At 47.3% G+C, this 26788-nt stretch overlaps 1 protein-coding gene across 2 annotated transcripts in view; it reads right to left on the bottom strand.

Moving 5' to 3' along the window:
- FZR1 (fizzy and cell division cycle 20 related 1) overlaps positions 1–25137 on the bottom strand; it is a 43105-nt gene extending 17968 nt beyond the window's left edge. The window contains exons 1-5 of one of the 2 annotated variants that reach the window (XM_074978482.1): positions 25048–25137; positions 8261–8400; positions 1944–2069; positions 1540–1603; positions 1162–1289 (exon numbers count right to left, since the gene is read on the bottom strand). In XM_074978482.1, coding sequence (XP_074834583.1) covers positions 1162–1289; positions 1540–1603; positions 1944–2069; positions 8261–8329 — 387 coding nt within the window. In that variant the 5' untranslated portion in view covers positions 8330–8400; positions 25048–25137. Of the gene's footprint in view, positions 1–1161; positions 1290–1539; positions 1604–1943; positions 2070–8260; positions 8404–25047 lie in introns of both variants that reach the window. The other variant, XM_074978481.1, reaches the window with a different exon arrangement.
- Positions 25138–26788: the final 1651 nt, after the last annotated feature.

The following is a 26788-nucleotide window of genomic DNA, read 5'->3' as shown; positions in this document are numbered from 1 at the left end:
TCCTTCCTTTAGGGAACGCATCAAGACTACTGTTGACTTGCCCACATCTTTTCCAAAACTTGTCTTTCAAAAAGCCTCTGTCATAACTGAGGAAAGACTGCGAGCTGCAGACAATATATGCTTCACAAAAACAAGCAGTCCTGTAGAACCTTAAAGACCAATACATTTATTTATTAGCTAATGAGCTTTTTGTAATAGGAATCCAGGGACTATATAGCAGGGAGAGGGGGAAGGAAGGAGGTGAGAGATAAAAAAAAAAGGGCAGGGAAGTCACCTGTCATTAACAGGACCAATGGAAGAAGTCATTTAAGTTAAGTGGGATGGGTGCCATTCCTGCAAGTATCAAAGGTGTGGATATTGTCCTTGTAAGCCATAAGATAATTGAGAACTGTTAGGCCCAAGGTTAAATGCGTCAAACTTGCAAAGGAATTCCAATTCAGAAGTCTCCCTCTAATCTTGTGGTAAAATCCTTTTGTAGAAGAATGGCTACTTTCAAATCCTTTACTGAATGTCCAGGGCATTTAAAGTGTTCCTCTGTAGGTGTATGTATATCCTAATTCCTGATGTTTGATTTATGTCCATTCATACTTTGGAGCAGACACTGTGCAGGTTGTCCAACGTACATGGCGGAGAGACACTGCTGGCACATGTCACACAAGGGGGTGTGCAAGTTTATGAGCCCCTGACAGTGTGGCTGATGTGGGTAGGTCCTGTGATAGTATCTCTAGTATAAATATGTGGGCACAGCTGACAGTGGAGCTAGTTGCAGGGATGGGTCCCTGGGTTACTGCTTCTGAGGTGTGGTGTGTGGCTGTTAGCAAGTATTTTCTTGAGGTTGGTGGTTGTCTGTAGGAAAGAACAGGCCTGTGCCCCCAAGGCCTGTGAAAGTGAGATATCACGTTCCAATGTCGGTTGTAGATTGTCAATGATGCACTGGTGGGGTTTAAGCTGAGGGCTACAGGGGATAATGAGGCCTGTCTCTGGAGTCGATGGACATTTTCCACTGGATTTTGTTAATCCAACCCACCCTGATCATTCACTTTAAACCTTTGCTGGACTTCATAATCTTGTTACTACACTACACACTTGCTAGCATATTTGAGGAATACCCACTCCTCTCACCTACGCAATGCAGACCAATGCATTGCTAGTTAAACTTACTGTGAAGAGGCTCTTCTTCTCTGGCGTGGATGGCTGCAGTCTTCTGTCCTCTGTCTGAGGGTCCTGCACTTTCTCAATCCCTGCTCCCAGCAGTTCATTCTTCAGCAAGGCTGAGTAAGCAAGGCCATCTGTATGAACACAACCGAGCGCTTGAGTAGGGAATCCTACACTGTCATCCAGCAGTGCGCAGTGATCGCTGGGGGTACATCAACTCATCTGAACGGGCCATGAAGACCAAGTTAGCCTATTCCCTGTGATAGCACCTATAGCAAGAGCAGCAAGCAAGGTGCTTGCACTGCTCTTGCCCATGCTATCTTTGACTTCAATCTCAAATCAAAAGCTAGACAGAGAGGAACAAATGGTACGAAACACATCTACCTTTGCCATTGTCTGAGGTAGCATCCTTTGCTTTTCTGTTTTGACTTGGTGACTTTTCATTTTCCTAGAGGGGGGAAAATATATGCTAACACACACTCCAGTCACTGCAAACAAAGATCTCACCAAATTCACCTTTTTTCCCCCTGCACAGTAATGGGAAGATGCACTGCCACCTTGAAAAACCTGCACATATGTAGTCAGTGCACTAGGAGAGCCACAGTCAACTGTGATGCTGATGCATCAAATACAGAAGCAGCAAGTGATGGAGACCGGAGAGTAAAGCAGTGGGACGTGGAGGGGAGGAGGAGGGCAATAGTCTACTAGTTTCCTGAAGTTGTTTTCCTGCCAAACAAACTTCTTTAAGTCTTCGTACCAAGAAAAATATCTCTGGGGGTAACACTCACATTTATCCTGTGGAAGTTAATGCTCCAGTTGGCTCCAGCTCTTGAGGGGATGAAACGGTCTCCATGTTTACTGGGGGAGGACATTGGAGAGTTGGAAGGTGTCAGTGTTCGCCTCATCTCAACTACCTGAAGTTTAAAAAGTCACATATGGAGAAACCAGGCAGGACAAATGCTGGGTCACAGTGGGCTCTGAAAGACAGACTCCAGAAATCTGCTTTCATTAGCGCCAAAGAAACCTGGAATGACAGAGCACATGGTTTCTCACCTTCTAGGCCCAGTAGGCACACCCTACACATGCACAATCCCCAAAGATGAGTGCTAACAAGAGCACTCAAGGAACCTCTCTCTCCACATGCTCCCTCTCAACAGTGGCGATCAGCTGATATGCTTTTGCCAATGGCCCAGAAGTTTGAAATCTGGGCAGCTGGAGACAGGGCACTGTTTGCAAGATGGTGACATGACTGGAACCCCTTCCCCTGTTGGTCTGAAAGATGCAGATATTAACAATTCAAGCTCTAAAACACATCACACACACAAAATACGCTGTATCTTACAGGGATCTTTCATACAAAATATGTTACAGTTACGGTTGCAGGCACTCAGCCCTGTCTTTTTTTCTGTTCTTCCAGAATACAAGGGCATTGATTACTGCCCTGAAAGTCCAGCAGGGAGAGCCCAATACCTTGCTCCCCACTATGCCTTTGGCTGAGTGTGATATTCCCCCACCGTGCTGCTGCTGTAAGTATGCCGAGAGTCCACTACAGCATACGCACAGGAGCCCTGCTTGGGGCGGATGTTCGCACAGTGAAGACAGCAGCTTCTACTGAGCAAACGGAAGTACTGCAATGCTTCCAGGTCCTCTTGCCATTCCGATGGCAGCAGAGTCTGGCTGCAGCATTGTGTGGGAAAGCAACACCCTAACACTACCTCCAGGTGTGCTTCTTCCACAATGCTGAAGGTCTTGTAGGGGGCTGTTAAAGGAGGTCTTCTTTATATTTCTTGGTTTTGTTCAGGATAGGGTGTGTAACCCAGAGGGGTCCCTGCAATGTGCATTCCACCTCGTCCTTGAAATTCAGCACAGACCCTAAATCAATCACGTCAAGCGCAATCTCTGCAGAACTACAAATAAGATTTTAGTAGTGGCGGAAGATGTCAGGGAGCTTGTAGCAGATATTCACTAGAACTAATACGCTAATCCTCCTGTGGGAGGATTATATCAGTTAAAAGCCATTACACGCATCATTTCAGCTGAGGACTCACTCCAAGACTCAACAGGAGATGGAGATCAGAGAGCACAGTCTTTAGCATATTTACATACTTTTCCCAAGGTAAAGAAAACAAGAATAGTGAAATCCCAAAATAAATGGATGATGTGGATTAGGCCATGTCACAAGCTTGTAATATTTTGAAGGTCTATCCAAGTAGAGACAGAGGATGTGGGCTGGGACCTGTCACAGCATACATGACCATAAAACACAAGGTCTGTAACTGGTTAAAATACACATTAAAACTGATTATAGGAATAACTGGTCATTTTTCATAGTGGAGAGAGGCAATCCCAGGTGTCTCCCAAGGGCCTGTACTGGGATTGGTGCTGCTCTGAGCCTGGAGGACAATTGTCCCAGCAGAAGTGTTGTGCAAGGAAGCTACAGGCTTCCCTGGAAACCAGAGGTGGGGAACCTTTCAGGGGTCAAGGACCACATGCAACTGAGAATGGGGAAAAAAACCCAAAACCAAAAACAAAATCCATCACCCTCACAGATGTGGCCCCCAACTGAGACTAGTCAACTTTGTGAGCACCCCCCACCACAGGCTCTGGGGTGTGGCCAGAAGTTAGAGATTCTGTACATGTGAGGAGGCTCCCAGGGAGTGGGCTGGAGGGGATGCAGGGTCTGAGTGGAGGTAGGGTGCGAGAGTGGGCTGGGGTTGTAGGGTCCGGATAGGAGGGTGCAGGAGCATGGTGGGGATGTGGGGTCTGGGTGAAAGGAAGGGTGCAGGGTCTGGAAGGGAGGATGGGGCACCTAACTGGTGCAGCTTTGGGGCGGGGGAGGGGAGGAGACAAGGCATATCATTCCACTTAGCTCTGCAGGGAAGGCAGCCATCAGCACCACTCCCATTGGCTGCAATTCAGCCAATAGGAGTGGTGTGGCAGTGCCACCTGTATAGAGTGTTTCCCTTCCCTGGCAGAGCCCACAGGCCAAATTGGGCTTGTGAGTCTTGGGGGTCCCTCCCAGTCAGTGGCACAAGCCAAGTGGTGCTTGTGCTCCAGCTATGATTGCCCCCTGCATGGCTGGAGCACCAGCTGGTACTGCTGGCAGGTGGGAGGCCTTTGAGCCTCACAGCCAGGATCCAGGCAAGCCACAGGTTCCCAGCCCTACTGTAAACCTGCCACAGGGGGCACACCAGGAACTGGAACTCAGTACTTCCAAATCCAACTGTACAAAAGTCCAGTGCTTGGTTTAAAAAAAAAAAATCATATAAAATTAAAATGTTTGGTTCTGGTGCATTCAAGCTTTTCTCTGCAAATATGAAGATGAGAAACTTATTTTTAGAACATGAGCCAAGACTCATCACAAGTGTATCCACTTGTCACCGGCAGCAGAGACATAAAGAAATATCAGATATCACAAGTCTCACAATAAAATTGCAACAATTGGCCACACTGGACAGAATGGCACAGGCAGTGCCTTTTGGGTCCAGCTTCTGAGCCAAATTTACCCAGCTGCCACTTCAGACCCCAAACTTGGGAGGCACAAACTTTTGTCCCTCTTCCACTGGAATGCAAAGTGTGCACTGTACCGTGCCTCTCAGGGGTACAACACAAAGGCTACGTCTACACGTGCAGCCAACATCGAAGTAGCTTATTTCGATGTTGCGACATCGAAATAGGCTATTTCGATGAATAACGTCTACACGTCCTCCAGGGCCGGCAACGTCGATGTTCAACTTCGACGTTGCTCAGCCCAACATCGAAATAGGCGCAGCGAGGGAACGTCTACACGCCACAGTAGCACACATCGAAATAAGGGTGCCAGGCACAGCTGCAGACAGGGTCACAGGGCGGACTCAACAGCCAGCCGCTCCCTTAAAGGGCCCCTCCCAGACACACTTGCACTAAACAGCACAAGATCCACAGAGCCGACAACGAGTTGCAGACCCTGTGCATGCAGCATGAATCCCCAGCTGCAGCAGCAGCAGCCAGAAGCCCTGGGCTAAGGGCTGCTGCACACGGTGACCATAGAGCCCCGCACGGGCTGGAGAGACAGCGTCTCTCAACCCCCCAGCTGATGGCTGCCATGGAGGACCCCACAATTTCGACGTTGCGGGACACGGATCGTCTACACGGTCCCTACTTCGACGTTGAACATCGAAGTAGGGCGCTATTCCGATCCCCTCATGAGGTTAGCGACTTCGACGTCTCATCGCCTAACGTCGAAGTTAACTTTGAAATAGCGCCCGACACGTGTAGCCGCGACGGGCGCTACTTCGATGTTAGTGCCGCTACTTCGAAGTCGCGTGCACGTGTAGACACAGCTCGGAACGACAACACTCTTGTCCTTCAGTTGCCAGCGTGGACATCGCCTCGTCCCTGTGTTCTGCCGTTGTTCTCAAAGCTGCAATGCTGGGTGTAACCCTTCTGTTAATGGCAGGTGACCGCCTGAAGGGCTGGATTCAGTTCCTAGGGGATCTGTCAATAATACAACCAAATCAGCTCAAGCCCCGACACAGTAACCTGGGACAATCGCACCCCACCTACTGGGTGGCTGTCCAGGTGGTTCTTCCCCTCTTGCAAGCACAGAGGTTGAGATAGAAACAGCTTGTTTAATAACAGCCTAACAAAGTGACACAGTGACATGTGCAGCGTTCCTAAACAAAGGCCAGGAGAACCCCATTGATCAAGGCACCGTCCCCAGAGTCTGCTGAGCTGAGTCCCTGGCTTAGAGCTCTTTATTAGAGCACCCCCACTTATAGGCTACATCTACACTGGCGAGTTTTTTCAGAAAAGCCGGGGCTCTTTCGAAAAATCACTTGGAGGGTCTACGCACAAAATGAATGTTTTTGATATTACATCGGAAGAACACAGCACTTTTTCCGGTGGCCCTCTTCTGCTCCCAGATGAGGAGGAGAACCTTTTTCCAAAAGACTCTTCCGGAAAAAGAACATGTGTAGACACCCTGGTTTTTAGAAAGAGCAGTCCTCCATGGAGCTCTGAGGGACGACTGAAAGAACGGGGCTTTTTTATTTTAGAAAAGAGAAGGCTGAGAGGAGACATCTCTCAACCCCCCAGCTGATGGCCGCCATGGAGGACCCAGCAATTTCGACGTTGCGGGACGCGGATCGTCTACACGGCACTATTCCTATCTCCTCATGAGGTTAGCGACTTCGACGTCTCGCCGCCTAACGTCGAAGTTGGTGCCGCTACTTCGAAGTAGCGTGCACGTGTAGACGCAGCCAAAGAGTGTCTCTCAAGGATTTTAGAAGAATATTTTAGGTGGCTTTTGTAAAGGGAAATTATGCTTCAATCACCAATTAGAGATGTCTGATAGGGTCAAACAAAGATGTCAACAAATGTGATCCAATTGTTTGACTTCCAGAGAGCCTTTTGACCAGGTCTCTCATCAAAGGCTCTTAAGAAAAACAAGCAGTCATGGGATAAGAGGCAATGTCCCCTTCTGGCTCTGTAACTGGTTAAAATATAGGAAACCGAGGAGAGGAGTAAGTACACACTTTTCATAGGGAGAGCAGCAATTAGAGAGGTCTCCCCCAGACATGTACTAGGATCGGGTGCTGTTCACCATATTCAGAAATAGTCTAGACAAAAGAGTACATCAGAAAGGTGGTAAAGTTTGCAGATGACACAAAATTAATCAAGATAGTTAAGTCCAAAGAGAATGATGACGAATTGCAAAAGGATCTCTCAAAACTGAGAGACAGGGCAAGAAAATGGCAGGTGAAATTCAATGTTAATAAATGAGAAGTAATATACACCGGAAAACTTAGTCCAAACGATACAAAGAAATTATGGGGTTTAAATAGCTGTTACCACTCTGAAAACATTTAGTCAATTTGCTGTGGCAGTCAAGAAAGCTAAGAGAATGTTGGGAACCAGTAGGGAAGTGATTGATAATATAGTGCCACAAAATAAAATCCACGATATGCCCCCACCTTGAATACTGAGTGTAGTTCTGGTTGGCATAGCTCAAAGAAAACTTAGAATTGGAAAACATACAGAGAATAAAAATGGTTAAGGATATGGAACAGCTTTCATATGAGGAAATATTAAAAAGACTGACTTTTTATATCAGAAAAGAGATGACTAAGAGAGTAGGACAGAAGTCTGTAATATATTGAATGGTGCAGAGAAACTGTAATTTACCCCTTGACTTATCTCCGGTGTCAAATGACAAAAAAATGAGCTTACAGAAGGTTTAAGAAAAAAAAGGAAAATGTTTCACACAACAAGCTGTTAACCTGCGGAACTCACTGCCGGCAGATGTTGTGAAACAAAAACTATAACTGGGTTAAACAAAGAATTAGATCAGCAGATGGAAGAATCCATCAATGACTAGTAGCCAAGATGGCCAGCGATGTAACCCCATGTTCTATATGGCCTTAGAATTCTGACCACCAGATACTAGGACTAGATGACTGGGGATGGAGTACTCAACAAGTGCCTCTGTTTCAATTATTCTCTCTGAAGCATCTGGCCTTAGCCAGCGTCATAAGACAGGATACTGGGCTAGAGAGACCATTGATCTCACCACCTATGGCCATTATTATGTTTTTACTTCTCAAAAGCCGGAAGATCTGTGTGCATCTCAAATCCACCTATGGCTTATCCCCAATATACAGAAGATTTACTAGATTTAAAAAAAAAGAAAAAACAAAAAAAAAAAACCTGTCTATATCCCAGTAGCACCTAATGACATTCTGTAGTTTCCTCAAGGCAAATGCTAAATAAACAAGCTATCACCCCCTTAGGCTTCTGACCATTACAGACCTGAAGAGATTTAACAAATGGTAGCTGATAAAACTGGCCAAGGTACAAAGCTGTTTGAGCAACTGTTTCCTAGGACATTTCAACACCTCTGACAGTAGAGTATTTCAATGAAAGGTTTGGTTTAGTTTATAATTAAAGCCTTCCATGCTAATAAGCAGCTCCAATAGGAAGCTAGATAGCATGTCTGAAGGACAGTAGAGAAAGCACAGTGCAGCTCACAGAATACAGTCTGTTCTTTGTTGCAGGATGCAGGGAAGGAGCGCTTGCCTAAGCTGCCAAGGGAATCATTAAGCACAGTGCAGATGTGCAGACTTACACAAGGCATCGTGTTTTCATTCTGGATGTTGATCTGGCGCAGGAGGCGTCTCTCATAATCCTGGTCCATGATGGAAAGAGGGGCTGGGGAGTCTAACAGTCCCAGGACTTTCTTTTCATGAAGTCGAGCCAGTAGTCAGTCTGCTGCAACAAAACAGGAAGAAAGTCAACAAATGGTGCACAGCTCCATAGACAAACCCACTGCAACCACAGGTCACTTCTGTACCATTCCCTATGTTAGATGCTCAAGGCATTTTACATACATTAATGAATTAAACCACACATCCACCAGGAGACATGCACAAACATCACCCTCAATTTCTTCCACAATCCATGAAGGGAAGCACACAGAGGCTGAATGACCAACCAGATTACACATGGAAGCTGTAACCTTGCCTGCTCCACCACCTCCCAGTGCCAAGCCCCTCCATTTCCTCCCTTCCCCCAATATCGAGGAGTAGAATTTAAGGCTGAACTGATAAACTGAGAGAGTGCTCAACTCCTAATCTTGTGCTTAGACACAGGACCATTTGCCTCTCTGTCACACTCTAGTGCATTACTATCTGGTTAGGATTATTACATCACACGATTAAAGGCTGCTGATACTACCTAGCTCTACAATTCTGGGTGAATGATTGTTCCCTGTCATCACTGAGACCTGGTGCATGCTTAAAAATTAGATCCACCTGCTGCTAGGAAAAAATGACACACCCTAAATACAGTAGTTGGCTTGACCTAACCTGCATAGACCCAGCTAGGTCAACAGAAAAATTCTTCTATAGATTGAGATACCGTTTCCCAACGAAATGGAGCTGAAAGTAAATTGCCGCAACCCGCAACCCTGCCTCTGCCAGTAGTACCTAATGACATTCTGTAGTTTCCTCAAGGCAAATGCTAAATAATAAACAAGCTATCACCCCCTTAGGCTTCTGACCATTACAGACCTGCAGAGATTTAACAAATGAAAGCTGATAAAACTGGCCAAGTTACAAAGCTGTTTGAGTGTATCTACACTACACCTGTAGCAGCAGCAGAGTAACCATGCCCCGAGTATCCTTCAGTCATAAGGTCCAGGCTGACGTGATTTCACAAAAGATATATCATTTACATTTGGTTGGTAAGAGTTTAGTCAAATATGTCATCAAAAATTAAACGTATTAAGCTACCTCACACTGAAAAAGAGCACTATTGTTCAAGTTATATTTTCATTCTTATAGTTTTCAGCTACTTGCAGAAGTTACACCATTAGATTACAAGATCATGCTTCATTTATTATAGGTTTTTAAACAGAAATCCCTTTTCTTTCCAACACAAGAAAAGATAAGTAAAGACTTCACCTGACACATTTTCTCATATGCTGCACCATCATGCTAATGTAACTTCTTAAACGGACCAGCGAATAAAGGATGTGTTTCAGGGCTCTGACTACAACATGAAAAAAAACTGCAACAGCAACCTGTTGGGAATACACAGCATCTCTCATCTTAGCGTATGCCGACACTATCAAGTTTTGTTGAGGAAACTAATGTCAACACACTGAAGCTGTCACAAAAAAGGTCACCAAGGCATATTTATACTTGCACCCTCTGTTGACAGATTGCACCCACATCTTTAGCTCTCCTGGTCGACAGCAACAGCAATGAACTATAGGTATGTATCCCACAGTGCCTGGCAATTCCATCTGTCGCTAGATGTTGTGGGACAGTAGAACAGAGTGTGGTGCATCTTGGGACTGTGAAGAATGTCCCATCAGGCACCACTTTGTTCAGGGACTTCCTGCACTTTTCAGGCTGTCTTCCTCCATCTGCCACTCTGCTGCACACTCCAGCATCTGCAGTGAGAAAGAACGGATCCTGCACTTCTCTTAAAACACTGTTGTTAACTGTGGTGAGGACCTCACACATGGCAGAAGAGATCATCTTGAAATTACTGACGGAGGAAGACGACTCCAGGGAGCCCGATAGTGCGGATGATAGGAACAGCAGCAGCCTGTTACTGCACTTGGCAGTCACAGAGCAGCTGTACAGGGTAAAGCGACTTTTGGATGAAGGAAACCAGCACTGATTGGTGAGACCACATTGCCCGTGCAGCTGTAGAATGAAGAGCAGCGGCTTACGGAACTTCAGGATGTGCAAAGCAACCCTGCTGGAGCTGACAGCTGTGCTGGCACCCAAACTGCAGCACAAGGACACCAGAATGAGAGCTGCCTCTCAGCTGAGAAGTGTGTGGCAATTGCTGTTTGAAATCGGGCAACACCCAGTTGCTACCAGTCAGCTGCAAGTCAGTCTGAAGTTGGGAATTCTATGGTTGGTGCTGCGCCACTGTAAGAGTGCAGGGCAAAAAATCAAGTTCCCCTCTGCAGGACTGTGACTCTGGGAAACGTGCGTTACAGTGGCTGGCTTTGGGGACACAGCATTTCCCAACTGTGGAGGAGCAACAGATGGCACACATGCCAGTTTTAGCACCAGCCTACCTTGCCATTGGATACACAGGAAGGGATAGTTCTCAGAGGAGCAGCACGTGCACGTGGCTCATAATCGGCATTTCACAGACATCAAAGGGGAGTGATCTGGAAAGGTGATTGATGCACACGTCTTCAGGAATACTGGGGTGTACAGAAAGCTGCAGGGAGAGACTTTCCAGACCACAAGACTGGGGGCTTGGAGGGATGTGGAAATGCCAGCTGTGCTCCCTGGCTCAAGGAACAGTACATGGGGCATGAAGACAGCGGTGAAGAGCATTTTAACAAGGCGAACAGGTGCTGCCTGGTGGTTGAATGAGCCTTTGGAAGCTCAAAGGCAAGAAGGGGGTGTCTCTATGGCAGATGAGACCTCCCGTGGGACAATACTTCCATTGCTATTGCAGCGTGTTGCACTTTGCATACTTTATGTGAAAGTAAGGAGGAATTGTTTGATCGGGGTCGAGCACTGTGGCTCAGCACTTGGCTGCAGAATTTGACCAGCCAGACACTAGAGCTGACAGAGGAGCACAAAGTGCTGCTGTTAACATCAGGGAGACTTTGAGGGTGCACTTTAAAAATGAGGGACACTGAAATGAAGCTCTGCTAGTTGCTTTCAGTCTGTAAACAACCTCCCCCCACATGCAACATCTAACCAGGAACATGACTCCTTAAAGCCCGCACCTTGGACACACAATAAAGCACCTCCAAGAGCTGGTAAGGGAGATGCTGGCAAAGGGTTACAACTCCCAGATGTGCGCAGGCCCAAGTATCCTAAACAAAGTTGGGAGAGGAGATGCAGCGCATGGGAAAATGAGGACTCCCAGAGAGGGACAGGAGCAAGGGAGCAGAGGAGGGGTTGCTGTACACAGAATTTTGAATCTGCCGCAGGTGGGGGTGGTCAAACCCATGTTGATTCTCTGTGCTCACTTCAGGATAGGGATGTAAAATCCTGTATAATTAACCCATTAAACAGGGTGGGCTGATGTCCAGGGAGCTGCTCCAGTCCCTGCCAGGTAACGATAACCAGTAAGCCTCAGACATCTAGGGGACGGCTTACCAGTTAACCATTAACATCCCTACTTCAGTATCTCAGTCTGTTCCTCCACGACCCTGATGATGCATTCTGTGGCCTGGCTTGTGAAGGCCTAATTGTCCTTGCTGTTCCTCAGCTTCCCTTCCAAGCATTGTTCCCACACTCACTCACTGATTGACAAATCCCTTTTCCAACGTTTCCACTCACTTTTCTGCTAACGGATACAAGGAACCCATCTAGGCAAGCACTGTAATCATGGTAAATGAGGGGGAGGGAGTGGCTGGCAGTTGTGCCCAGGGACAACAGAAATTAGAGCTGGAGCTGAAAAGTTCCCTTTGCAGGAACATTGTTCCAATTATGCCACACTCCTCCACAGGTAGATTAAACCTGGCAGACATCCTCCTGCCCAGGGCAAGCCAGGAAACAAGGGCACAGCTTCTCCAGGCTTGTGGCTTTTGCCCTGCTGCACTTGCACCCCACCTAGGTTCGGTTCCTGCACAAGTGACTGATGAATGGTATGTCCTACAAAGGAGCAGACAAAGCTGCATTGCCAAAATGTATAAGTACAGTAGACCCCCAATTCACACGGAGGTTGTGTTCTTGTGCAACCCTACATAAGTCAAATCTCGCATAACTCGGGGGAGCCAGGAAACTGACCAGTGCAGTCTCCTGTGAGTGGTGGGCACCTCAGAATCTGGCTCTGGGCTGCCTGCAGCCCACAGGAGAGTGGAAACTGACCAGCCCTGTCAGGGCTGGCAGCCTGACTCTTACCACCCTTGACAGAAGTGGGAAAACCAACCCCAAGTGGCAGGCAACCCAGAGCCAGGCACCAGCTCCCCGCCACTCAGAGCTGCATTAACCCAAGATTCGTGCAACGTGAGTGCGCATACCTCGGGGTTCTACTGTACCCTTCCAAAAATGTCAGTAGCCTCTCTCTGCAGGATTCCCTTGAGATCGCGGTGAGCCTCAGCATCCTGCTTGGCTCACAGAAACGCAGCCAGCCTCCCACTTTTCCATGCCCTCAGCCCTGCTCTCCATAAGGCACAGTCTACACCTCATCCACTGCTTCCTGCTCCCTGGAAAATGATTGCTCAGATTGACTACATCCATTAGCAGTACAGAACAGTTCCCAGCTGCCAGACACACTAGTCACATGTACACTACAGCAATCTTTCAAAAGATGATCTTTCAGAAGATCTTTCAAAAAGGTGCGTCCACAGACAAGAAAGCAGATTGAAAGACTGATCTGCTCTTTTGATAGAAAGTGTCCACACAGCCCCCCTCACTCCTTTGAAAGAATGAGCCAGGGGTCGAAAAATCTGGTGCCAAGAGGCCTGCTCTTTCGAGAGAAGGACCCGCAGGGCCTCTACACTTTTTTTTTTTTGGAAAGAAGCTTTTGAAAGGTGACGCTCTTCCTCATCTGGGAACGGAAGAGGGCTTCTGGAAGGTGAGCTGCATTCTTTCGATTTCAGATTAAAAGAGCACATTTTGTGTGTGGCCATGCTACGTGTTCTTTTGAAAAGGGGCCTTTAGGTGTTCACACTGAATGTTTAACGCAGAGAGGGCGAAAGTCCCTTGTGAAGCTGGATATTTGTTGTCAAAAACAGACCTTTTTGTCATGACAAAAGTTGCACTGTGGTGTGAATGCTCCTGCAGTTTCTACGACAAACAGCCCTCTTCCTCATCAAAACTTGCCAGTTGTAGCTCAAGCCGCAGGTTAAATCCTGACTAAAGCAAACACTGGAAATCCTGTTTGTGTAAGATATACATTGGCAAAACAACACATACAGATTGAGGTGTTGCAGTTTTCCAGAAAATTCAATTTCAGTTAATCACTGTAAGATGAAGGTTTTCATTTGGGGATGTTGTGACTGTGATGGAGTGGGGGGAGTGCATGTGTGAGACTCAGGCTGGATGTGCGTGAGACAAGCAGAGCAGCTCCCAGCGGCTAAGGATGACCTTGGGGCTATAACCTAGGCTGGCAGGTAACACCTCTGCCCTGAACAAAGAGAAGGGAGGAGCTGAGCTGGGTTTGAATCGGAGGCAGCAGTTAGAAGCTGGGGGGAGAGAGAGCTGGAAGGCAGCCAGCCAGGCGAGGGGGGAGCTACACCCCAGAGGGGCACCCCTCGGGCTCCTCTCCCGAGGACGGGTTGGAATGACTTTCTCTGTTTGCTGCACTGACTCTTCCATGAGAAACTGGGCCTCTGTCGCCTAATAAACTTCCTATTCTACCTGCTGAGTAAGAGTCACTCCTGCCTGCGGACGGGGTGCAGTGTGATTATTCTTTGCCTCAAGCAGCCCAAAAACATAGACTGAGATAAAGCCGTTTTAATACAAATGGGAATGGCCAGAGAATGTAACCTACCTCCCAGCTTTCCTGTATCAATATGGTTAAACTTTAAACCAACCAATGCTGTTTGAATCAGTTATGTCCCAATTTACAGTGCTCAACTTGTAACTCAAATAAACAAAAACTATCCCAGGGAAGGTATTTTTGATCATAGAACCATATCACTTACTTCTAAAAACAAGTCCGTTTGCCAAACAGAATACACCAAAAACTTTAAAAAACTCAACACTCAACAGCATGAATTGTAAGTCAATGAGAATGATATAAAGCATTGCATTAGGTTCATAATATAGTAATCTTACTCTCCACGACTGTGAGAGCCCAGAAACCCAGTCTAGACACCATTATCCTAGTGAAAGGTGTTGCTTTCAGTAGCAGCATGTCTGAGGTATGACAGTTTAATTGCTTTGAAAATTAGGAACCAAAGTTTAATAGAGTCACACTCCAAGAAAAGTTAAGACCTAACACAGTCTATGAACCATTGTGATAGCTGTGCTCACCTAGGACTGCGTTGCCCAATTTTATTTGGCCATGGAACCTTTTTAAACACAAGAGTTTTGCAGAACCTCATTCCCAGGCTCTACGTCCCCTGACTGCCAAGCCCACTCCTCCATCTCCTGGCTTTACGCGTCTCAATCCTCAGCCTCCAAATCCGCCCCGCCATCCCCAGGCTTAACTCCTCTCAGCCCCAAAGCGGATCCCCGATCCCCTGGCTTAACTCATCTCAGACTCATACCAGCCCCCAGGACTAACGCATCTGTGGTGCTGGCTGGGGACCCTGTGGTGGGTAGCCATGCACGCTCAGCAGAAGAAAGGCTGGTGTTGGAGGTGTTCCACTGGTGGGGGATAAGCCAAGCCATGCTCACCAGAGGGGTGTAGCCACTTGGGTATCCAGGCGAGCGAGGGGCTCTCTGCGGCTCCCTGCCCTGCCACCGGTGAAATAATGAAGCTAAATTCAGTTGGTTTAAACAGCCAGATTCCCCCCGTCACCCTGCCATCCATTAAACCAATTAAATGTACTTCTACTGTTTCAGCGGCAGTAGGGCAGGGAGCCACAGAGGATTTTTCTCACAGGACCCTTATTTTCACTTTGTGGAACCCCTGGATTCCACAGAAAGCCATTCGGGAAACACTGCACTAGGACAATGCAGGTCTCACAAAGTGAGGGAGGAAGCTGAGTGAGATCTGGGGATGAAATATTTTCAGTCAGGATGATGTGACTGTGGAACAAGTTTATAAAAGGCGTTCAGCCTAATCCAGAGTTCAACTACCTTTAGGAAATGATGAAAAATTGTCATATTTGAAGAAGGCTTTATACCTCAAGAATTACATGCCGAACACTAACACACTTCCTTTCGAATAAATCCCTACAGCACAAAGAAGTTAACAACATCTAAACAAAACAAAAAACCCTACTCGGAACAGAATTTCACTCAGAAAATAAAGTTACCCTAATGGAGTCTGCTAGGGTCTCTGCTATCGCTCACACAAAACCATTAAAACCCATTTTACTGAAGAAGGGGGGAAAAAAAAAGGAGTATTCGTCTAGACACCAGGATTATTTCCTCTCTTTTCCCCCAAGTGGTCTGTAACTTCAATCAGCAAAGGACAGAGTACTTTGAGGAAAAGTCAGTTATGAAGAGCAAGTCTTCACTCCCATATGAGATAAAAACATAAGAACAGCCATACTGGGTCAGACCAAAGGTCCATCCAGCCCAGTATCCTATCTGCCGACAGTGGCCAGGGCCAGGTGCCCCAGAGGAGGTGAACCGAAGACAATGATCAAGCGATTTGTCTCCTGCCATCCGTCTCCAGCCTTTGACTAAAGGCTAGGGGCACCATACTTTACCCTTGGCTAATAGCCATTTATGGACCTAACCTCCAAAAATTTATCAAGCTCTTTTTTAAACTCTGTTAGAGTGCTGGCCTTCACAGCCTCCTTCGGCAAGGAGTTCCACAGGTTGACTGTGCACTGTGCGAAGAAAAATTTTCTTTTATTAGTTTTGAACCTACTACCCATCAATTTAATTTGGTGTCCTCTAGTTCTTACATTATAGGAACAAGTACATAACTTTTCAATATTCACTTTCTCCACACCATTCGTGATTTTATATACCTCTATCATATCGCCCCTCAATCTCCTCTTTTCTAGACTCAAAACTCCCAGTCTCTCTTGCCTCTACTCGTATAGGACCCTTTCCAAACCCTTAATCATTTTAGTTGCCCTTTTCTGAACTTTTTCTAATGCCAGTATATCTTTTTTGAGGTGAGGAGACCACATCTGCACGCAGTACTCAAGATGTGGGCGTACCATAGTTTTATATAGGGGGAAGTATGATATTCTTCGTCTTATTCTCTATCCCTTTTTTAATAATTCCTAACATCCTATTTGCTTTACTGACTGCCGCTGCACACTGCGTGGATGTTTTCAGAGAACCATCCATTATAATTCCAAGATCCCTTTTCTGATCGGTTGTATCTAAATTTGCCCCCATCACATTGTATGTATAATTGGGGTTATTTTTCCCCAATGTGCATTACTTTACACTTACCCACATTAAATTTCATTTGCCGTTTTGCTGCCCAATCACTCAGTTTGCTGAGATCTTTTTGAAGTTCTTCACAATCTACTTTGGCTTTGACTATCCTGAACAGCTTGGTATCACTGCAAACTTTGCCACCTCACTCCTTACCCCTTTCTCTAGATCACTGATGAACAAGTTGAACAGGATTGGTCCCAGGACTGACCCTTGGGGAACACCACTAGTTACCCTCCTCCATTGTGAAAATTTACCATTTATTCCAACCCTTTGTTTCCTGTCTTTTAACCAGTTTCCAATCCATGAAAGGATCTTTCCTCCTATCCCATGACCACCTAATTTACATAAGAGCCTTTGGTGAGGGACCTTGTCAAAGGCTTTCTGGAAATCTAAGTATATTATGTCCACTGGATCCCCCCTGTCTGCATGTTTGTTAACCCCTTCAAAGAACTCTAGTAAGACACGGCTTCCCTCTACAGAAGCCATGCTGACTTTTGCCCAACAAATCATGTTCTTCTACGTGTCTGACAATTTTATTCTTTACTATTGTTTCTACTAATTTGCCCGGTACTGACGTTAGACTTACCGGTCTGTAATTGCCAGGGTCTCCTCTAGAGCCCTTTTTAAACATTGGCGTTATATTAGCTGTCTTCCAGTCATTGGGTACCGAAGCTGATTTAAAGGATAGGTTACAAACCACCATTAACAGCTCTGAAATTTCACATTTGAGTTCTTTCAGAACACTTGGGTGAATGCCATCTGGTCCTGGAGACTTGTTACTGTCTAGCTTATCAATTAGTTCCAAAACCTCCTCTTCTGACATTTCAATCTGGGACAGTTCCTCAGATTTGTCACCTACAAAGGACAGCTCAGATTTGGGAACCTCTGTAATATCCTCAGCTGTGAAGACCGAAGCAAAGAAATTTAGTTTCTCTGCAATGGAATTATTTTCCTTGCTCCTTTTATATCTCTATCGTCCGGGGTCCCATTGCTTTTTTAGCGGGCTTCCTGCTTCTAATGTATTTAAAAAACATTTTACTATTGTTTTTTGAATTTATCGCTAACTGTTCCTCAAAATCTTTTTTGGCTTTTCTTATTACATTTTTACACTTAATTTGGCAGTGTTTGTTCCTTTCTATTTTCCTTACTAGGATTTGACTTCCACTTTTTAAAGGATGCCTTTTTATCTCTCACTGCCTCTTTTACATGGTTGTTAAGCCACAGTGGCTATTTTTTAGGTCTCTTACTGTGTTTTTTAATTTGGTGTATACATTTAAGTTGGGCCTCTAATATGGTGTCCTTGAAAAGTTTCCATGCAGCCTGCAGGGATTTTACTTTAGTTACTCTACCTTTTAATTTCTTTTTAACTAACCTCCTCATTTTTGTATAATTCCCCTTTTTGAAATTAAATGCCAGAGTGTTGGACTGCTGCGGTGTTCTTCCCAACACAGGAACATTAAACATTATTATATTATGATCACTATTTCCAAGTGGTCCAGTAACAGTTACTTCTTGGACCAGATCCTGCGTTCCAGTCAGTACTAGATCGAGAATTGCCTCTCCCCTGGTGGGTTCCTGTACCAGCTGCTCCAAGAAGAAGTCATTTAAGGCATCGAGAAATTTTATCTCTGAATCCCGTCCTGAGGTGATATGTACCCAGTCAATCTGGGGATAATTGAAATCCCCTATTATTACTGATTTTTTTATTTTGATAGCCTCTCTAATCTCCCTTAACATCTCAGCATCACTATCACTGTCCTGGTTAGGTGGTCGATAATATATTCCTAGTGCCATAGTCCTATTAGAGGAAGGAACTGCTGTCCATAATGATTCTATGGAGCAATTTGATTCATTTAGGATTTTTACTTCATTTGAGTCTATATTATCTTTCACATATAGTTCCACTCCACCACCCGCACGACCCGTTCTGTCTTTCCGATATATTTTATATCCCGGTATGATTGTGTCCCACTGATTGTCCTCATTCCACCAGGTTTCTGTGATGTCTATTATGTCAATCTCCTCCTTTGATATGAGGTACTCTAGTTCACCCATCTTATTAGACAGACTTCTAGCATTTGTGTAAAAGCACTTTAAAAAACTACCACTATCTATATGTCTGCCCTTCGCTGATGCATTGGATTTTTTTTTATATGTGAAGAAGATCTGAAGAAGTGGGTCTGTCCCACAAAAGCTCATCACCAAATAAATCATTTTGTTAGTCTTTAAAGTGCTACATTTCTGCTGCTTTGTTCTGTTGGAGTACAGACTAACACAGCTACCTCTCTGTTACTATCCCCATATGAGAGCTTAGTACAAGCCCAAGTTTTGACACAGAAAAAACAGCCTATTGACCCACAGAAAGAGCTTTACACCTGCTTAAAGAAAGCATTAAGGGAAGGGAAAAGAACATTAAAACCTTCCAATGCAGAGGGGTTAATGAGCAGAGAACAACTTGGCTAAACAATATCAAACTTGGAGGCCCCTTCCCTTTTGTCTGTGACAAAGTTTTGACTTTTAACCAAAGGAGCAGTAAAATTGGGACCAATTCTATTTTGCAATTCACATAAGAAAGCAAGTGCTTGACTAAGAAAATTGGTGATACAAAGACAACTTCTTCAGCACGCATTCCCATGCAACTAATGGGCCAGACATCCTCTTGCCTGCCTTTGTAACTGGGTACTTTCCACAAGGGATTGCACAAAGTACAGTAAACCCCCAAAATGCGTGACATTGAGTTGCACTTCGGGAGAAGTTTCCCCCAGCTGGGAGAAGCAGCGCTGCTGTGGCTGGCTCTCCCAGCTGGGGAAAGCCAAGGAGAAAGACAGCTGCGCTGCTCCAGCTTCTTCATGGCATTCCCCAGCTGGGGAAAGCCGGGGAGAAGTCAAACCTGGCTCCCAGAGTGGCAGGGAGCTGGGAACTAGGTGGCAGCCCTGGTTCCTGGCTTCCCTCTGCTGGGAGGAGCCAGGAAACTGTCCCACAAGCCGAGAGGAGGCAGGCTGCCACCTGATCCCCAGCTCACCTCCACTCCCAAGAGCCAGGAAACTCAACAGTGCTGGTGTCCTCAGTTTCCTGGTCCCCCCCCCTCAGCTGAGTTGCATGGGAAATTTGACTTATACAGGGGTTGCAAAAACGCAACCCCCGCTTAAGTTGGGAGTCTACCGTAACAAGGAAACTCAGCCCATATGAACTGGTATGTGACACTGAGGGGACAGAAGTTTAACTTCAGGAATTCTGATTTGAATCTAACTTTTCCCTTTCCACCATGGTGCAAGTATTGAGTCCTATTTATCCATAAAAGAGATACAACATAGGGAACGACATTCCAAGTGTCTCTTGTGCTGCTTCATCATTGTCCCTCTACAGAGCATTTTCTACATTCCTTCAACCTTTGGCTTTGTTGAGACTGACAGCATAAGAAGTGAGAGACCAAACAGGATGGCAAATGCTTTTTACTGATATACACATATCTACACCAGCAACACCATTACAGGACCTATCCAGATCAGCCACACCATCGTGGGCTCATTCAGCTGCACAGCTACCAATATAATTTATGCCATCATGTGCCAGCAATGCCCCTCTGCTATATACATCAGACAAACTGGACAGTCTCTACGTAAAAGAATAAATGCACACAAATCAGATAGCAGAAATGGCAATATACAAAAACCCGTAGGAGAGCACTTCAATCTCCCAGGCCACACAGTAGCAGACTTAAAAGTAGCTATCCTGCAGCAAAGAAATTTCAGGACCAGACTCCAAAGAGAAATTTCTGAGCTACAATTCATCTGCAAATTCAACGCCCTCAGCTCAGGCTTAAACAAAGACTGTGAATGGCTGGCTAAATACAAAAGCAGCTTCCCCTCCCTTGGTGTTCACACCTCCAGATCAACTGCTGGTAGTAAGCCTCACCCTTGCTGACTGAGCATCTGATGAAGTGAGTCTGTGCTCACGAAAGCTCATGCTCAAAACTTTTCTGTTAGTCTATAAGGTGCCACAGGACCCTTCGTTGCTGTTACAGATCCAGACTAACACAGCTTCCCCTCCGATACTTTACTGATCTTGACACCTATCCACTATGAAACGAACTTGACTCCCACACAAACACATTTTGTTCAAGACACTGGACAGAAAAAAAAGGAAATCAAAATGTTGTGAGTAACGACACAAACTGAATAAAAACTGAAGCCTCTGATGTAGTTCCTTTTTAGTCACAGACTACCAAACACTGAAGAACCTCAGAGGTATGAGCACCAGAGTTAAAACTGACCAGTCAACCACACACCTCATTTGGAACTCAAGTATGGAATCAGGCAGCAGAGATCAAAAACCTCATTCAAATACTGTACTGTACAGTCTAAAATGTAAACAATGAAAAATAACACAAAAATATTAAAAATGATTAGACAAGGTAAAGAAACTGCTTCTCTGATTGTTTTGTTTAAATGAAGATGATTAAAAGCAGCATTTTTCTTCTGCACAGGAAAGTTTCAAAGCTGTATTAAGTCAATGATCAGTTGTAAACTTTTAAAAGACTATAACATTGTGTTCAGACTTAAGAACATTTCTTAGTTACACACAACCTTAATTCCCGAGATGTTCATAACCCGGAGGGGTTCCATAGCAGGGGTGGGCAATATTTTTTGCTGGGGGCCAATCCAAGATTTTGTTAAGTAGTCAAGGACCGCAGGTTCAGATGGAGGTAGGGTAGAGGAGGGAACCTGGGGGAAGGGTCGGGGGTGCAGGAGAGGGTGCAGAGTCTGAGAGGGAGTTTGGATGGAAGAGGGGGCTGTGATCTGGGGCACACTATTAGGATACAAGGTCTAAGAGGGGGTATGGATGCTGGAGAGGCTTCTAGCCTGGAGGAGGTGTGCAGGAGGGGATTGTAACCAGAAGCAGGAGATCTGGGTACTGGTCTGGGAGGAAATATGAGTGCAGAGGGTTTGGGTTATGTGAGGGATGCAGGAAGGGTGGCAGAGGCAGACTCTGGCTAGGAGACACTTACCTGGGTGTCTTCCAGTCAGCAGCCCAGCAGGTTCCCCTGCTTTCCATGCTCCCATGTGCTCAGAGCAGCTGCAGAGACCACGTGTACTGCTCCGAACTGAACGCTGTGAACCCAGGAAACTGGCCAATGGGAGCTGCAAGATTCTGCTGGGCCCAGGCACAGCATGACAAGCCTCTCCCCAAATCCCTGGGCTTGCAGCATTCACAGAGCCTCACGGCCACTGGTTTTCTCAGTGCAGAGCACGGAGCTGCTGAGACTCCCTCAGTGGATTGGCAGGTCCGGCGTGGCCCACATGCCATATTTTGCCTGAACCTGTTCTACAGTAAATAGAACAATCCATTTATTCAATGGAAAATTCATAACTGCATGTACAGATTGAACCTCCCCGGTCCAGCATCTTCAGGACCTGACCAGTCCTAATCCAGGGAATTTGCCAGATTAGAGGAGATAAATACTGACCCCTATGCTGCCACTAGCTATGGGGCTCCACTTTGGCAGCAGCAGAGCATCTGGCATTGACTGAGCAGGGAGTAGAGGTAGGGGCACTTGGAGAAAGGGGCAGGGAGACAGAGGAGCTGCACAGCTAGGTGCCAGAAGTGCCGCCCCACATCTGACGGAGGGTGGGTGGCAGGAGCACCCTGTGGCCGCAGAGCTCTGTAGGCTCCCATGGGGTTGCACTCTTGCCCCCGCAGTCCCTTATCGGTCAGTGCCTGCCCCTCTGCGGCTGCCAGTGTGTGGCCTGCTCAAACAGCCACAGAGGGGCAGGCATTGACCAAGCAGGACTTGTGGGTGTGCACAGGGATCACACATCATACACGTCTCCTAGAACTGGAAGGGACCTCTGGAGGTCATCTAGTCCAGTCCTCTGCCCTCTTGGCAGGGCCAAGCACCATCCCTGACATCTATCTGCCCTAATCGGCCTCCACAAAGATTGAACTCATAACCCCAAGTTTAGCAGGCCAGTGCTCAAACCACTGAGCTATCCTTCACCCCAAAACCTGAGGTTTACAAGGCCAATGCTCAAACCACTGAGCTATCCCTTCCCCTATCACTTGAGGAAAGAGGCAAGATGGCTGTAGAGTCCTGCAACTAGAGGCACAGCCCATTGGCTATGGGGCTAGGTGCACTCCCGGCCCATGGCCACCAGGCTCTGTAGCCACCCTGCTGCTTGCCCCAAGTGACCCCCACAACACTCCTCCTCATCTTCCATGAGCCAGAGCACCACAAATGAGCTATCTGTGGGACTCCAAAAGCTCTGGGGGAAGAGTTGCTGAGTGCAGGGCCACCAGCTTCTCCCCCATGAATGTTCTAGCCCACGACTGATCAACACACCTGATGCTTTAACTACTTGGAATGCAATTCAGGTTCCATTCATAAATAAAAATAATACACCACAGCACTTACATAAATGCAGCAGCCCCAGTCAACAGCATTACATAATTCTATTTGTACACAAAACACAATTTTAAACAGGAGAAACTGGGAATTACTTTCAGTGCACAGCAGGAAGCTCTGTGCCACGAACATTAAACACATTATTCCAATAAGACTCAGCACTTTTCCCCAGGACAGAGAGCATAGTGCCATCAGAGAGCTACAAATGAAGTAAAATTAATTTAAGCAATAAAATGATAATAGTGGGGATCTGTCAGATTCCACCAAAGTTATCTAAGAGGTTTCATTTAGTTTTAATGTCTATTCCAAAGGAACACTCCCCTCCACTGTAAAAGAAAAGATGAGGTTAGGACTTCTAGCCCCATGAATTGGAAAATATGTGCACCACCTCCTAAATAAATAAAACCAACATTCTAAACTTAAACGAAGGTGGGAAAATGGTTAGAAAGAAGATTGACAATAAGCTATAAAGAGCAGGTGAGTAAGGCAGTATCTTCTGCTGGTGAAAAAAGCAAGCTGTCAAGCTTACAGAATTCCTCTTCAGTCTGGAAAAGCTATAGACTAGAGCCTTTTACCTCTGGGTCACTTCTTTATATATAGCAGAGGTCTCAAACTGAGGGTCCATGGGCCATCTACAGCCCGAGAAGTTCCACAACTCTACTCAGGTGACTGCCAGCACAAGAGTTGCTGTAGCCTTTGGAGGTGTGGGGGAAGAGATATTTGTACCCTTCCCCCAAACCCACATCTGCTCTGCACTCCTCCAGTTACAACTATCCCCTCCCCCTCCAAGCCCTTCCCCGCAACACAGACTTGGGGATTACCAGAGGGCCTGGTGCAGGGGTCAACCCCCCCGATCCCCTCACTCCCTGTAGTGGCCAAAGATGAGGGGAACCAGAGCAATGCAGAACCCTGCTCCACTCTGCTTCCATCTCCCAGGCCAGGAGCACAGTAGACTGGTGCTCGAGTGCTCTGCTTTCTGCTGCTGAGTGATGCGCAGGGGGCACCCAGCGGGATAAGCTGTACCCCCCCCAAGCGACTAGGATTTGAGGACTGGCACTGGCCCTAGGGTAAATGGAGTCTGAGATCCCTGATATACAGCATAACAGACTAATGACACCATGTTCTTGCCTTCTGATAGCTGTTAAGGGGCTTACAGAAACTTAATCTTGGTCTCGTCCTCTGTTGACAAATGTTCATATCACGAACACCAGCATCACAATTATCACCACTGTCAGCAGTTCTGACAATGAACCAAGAATCAAAAGGGGCCACAGAAACTGAATTATCCTCTCATTTCTAACAGAGGTTTTCCAAGTCCGGTTGAAGTACATTGGCTAGGTAGGGAGGCCTCAAAATAAATCTATCCTCTTTGTTTTGGTTTAGATGTATATATACGTGGAGAAACCATATAGAAACATAGGTGAACCATACATCTACTCAAGGATCCATCTGAATTCTTCTAATACCCCCCAAAGGACTAGATATCCCTGCATTAGCTCTGTCGGAGCAGGTTTGCGTAAAGCCATCCTGAACAGAGGCCCGGTGCATATCTAGCAGCCAGTGTCCAGAGTCGGCACCAAAGCAGGGCTGGCCAGGCCTCTCAAAAGGAATCCAGGAGACCCCTCGCACCATGTTTACTGGGACCCCACCCGCTCACTCCCCTTACAGACATTCCAGGGGACCCCGAGCTGCCCCCAGGCTGAACCGTGGTGTAAGTGGGGAGATGCGCCAAGCCAGACCCAACCCCCCTTTGCACCCCATAGATCAGAGTCCTGCTCCCTCCACTCCCTGAGCCCAGAGCCACCCATGGAAAGGGGCCCGGGTCCCCCGAGGCCAGAGCCCCCCCGCCACCCAAAGGTGCCACGAGTCCCCCGAGGCCAGAGCGCCCCCCCACCCCGCCACCCAAAGGGACCCGGGTCCCGCCGCCCCCCCGCAGGTCAGATCCCCCGGACCCCTCAGGCTGAGCCCCCTTCCCAGACACGGCCGCACACAGCCCCTCACCGGCCCGGCTCCTGCTCCGCCTCCTCCTGTCACTCTCCGCCGGCCTCAGCCCTCGGTGCTGCCCAATATGGCGGCCGCTCCAGCCCTGCCCCTGCGCTGCCCGCGGCTCCGCCCCTCCCCTCGCGGGGCATCACGGGAGCTCCCTGCGCTCGCCCCGTTCGAATCATTACAGGAAGGGGGAGCGGCGCTCGTTGCCCGTAGCAACGCCGAGGCCTGGAGGCGGAGCTTCCAGTTCAAGTCTTTCCGGGGGCAGGCGGGGACCTTTCCGGGGGAAGGGGAGGGGTCTGGCTGGAGTTTGGGGATGGGGGCGGGGGATCAGAGAGGCTGCAGGGCTGGGCCTGGCGGGGCAGGAGGGGCTTGGGAAGCCGGGGTGGCTTGGGGCCTGGCGGGGGTTCAGCGTTGGGGGCCTGGCGGGGGTTGTAGGAGCAGGAGGGGACTGAGGGGGTCAGACCAGGGTCGGGGGACCAGGGTGGGTTGGGGGTTCAGGGGCCTGGGGGCGGCTGCGGCCTTGGCTGTGGTAATTTCTCGTTTGGGGTTTGTAGTGCTCAGGCTCGCGGAGAAAAACGGGGAGACGTGACGTGAGTGAACACGGGAGTCCGAAGGCCGAGCCCAAGTAAAGACCCCAGTGCCGGCTGAAATCTCATCGGCTTTGAGCTCGTCTCATGCTGGGGTGGAACGTGACTCGGGATTTTTGAATGGGTTGGGGGTTGGTGCTTCTGCAGAGTCTGCCCCTGGAACAGCCACACTGCGTCAGACCGAAGGTCCATCCAGCCCAGCGTCCTGTCATCGGAGTGGCCAGTGCCAGATGCTCCAGAGGGAGTGAGCAAAACAGGAAACCATCAAGTAATCCCTCTCCTGTCTCCCATTCCCAGCTTCTGGCAAACAGAGGCCAAGAGCACCGTTCCTACCCGTCCTGGCTAATAACGGACCTGTCCTCCATGAATTTTTCTAGTTCTTTGAATCTTGTTAAAAGTCCTGGTCTTCACAACGTTCCCTGGTGAGGAGTTCCACAGGTTGACTGTGTGTTGTGTCTTTGGCTGTATGTGATTTGTGGGAAGCTCCATGGTGGTACTTTCTGCAAAGTGTTGTATCCATGATGCCATTTCACTAAAACCGTAGTCTCTCCAAGTGTCTTATGAGTGCCCATCCAGTAATCTAAAATGAAAGGGATGGTGTATGCTTTTTCATGTCATGTGCTCTGAGTGTTCATAATTGCACGGTTTTTGGCTTCTGCTGTCAAAGCAAATTGTCCTGAGAGCAGGACTGCCAACTCTGGCAATTTTATAGTGAATTTGAGAGATGATATTTGCTTTTCTATGATGCTCCCAGTCATACCCAAAATAGAGAATTTCAGCATAGCTTTCAGTAGTATATCCAACTGCCAGCAGAACCTGCTGCTCCAATCCCAGAGCAGAGTGGCAGCTAGAGAAGCTCACAATTATGTGTCTCTGTCTTCCCTAGAAGGAGGTGCTGTAGGGGGTTGGAGTTCATGTGACAGTACTGGGGGTGTGCACTGGAGCGCTAGCCTTTTCCTCTGAAGGCCGTGGATGGAATGGGATAAAAGTGCTATCTATGGGGAACTCGTGGCACTGGTTTGCAGCCATTCCCAACAGTCAGCGAGAAGATATAAGAGATAACTAGTGAAAACTCTCAAGTATCAATCTCTCCCAGCAGGAGTCAGGGCACAAGATTCAGGACAGAGCTCTGCCAGGATTCCTCACGGTCCCCAGCCATGAGCCAG

The sequence above is a fragment of the Carettochelys insculpta genome, chromosome 27 (assembly GCF_033958435.1).
Source record: "Carettochelys insculpta isolate YL-2023 chromosome 27, ASM3395843v1, whole genome shotgun sequence".
NCBI lineage: Eukaryota > Metazoa > Chordata > Testudines > Carettochelyidae > Carettochelys > Carettochelys insculpta.
Note: the sequence above shows the minus strand (reverse complement) of the source record. Positions and strands in the feature narration are given on the sequence as shown.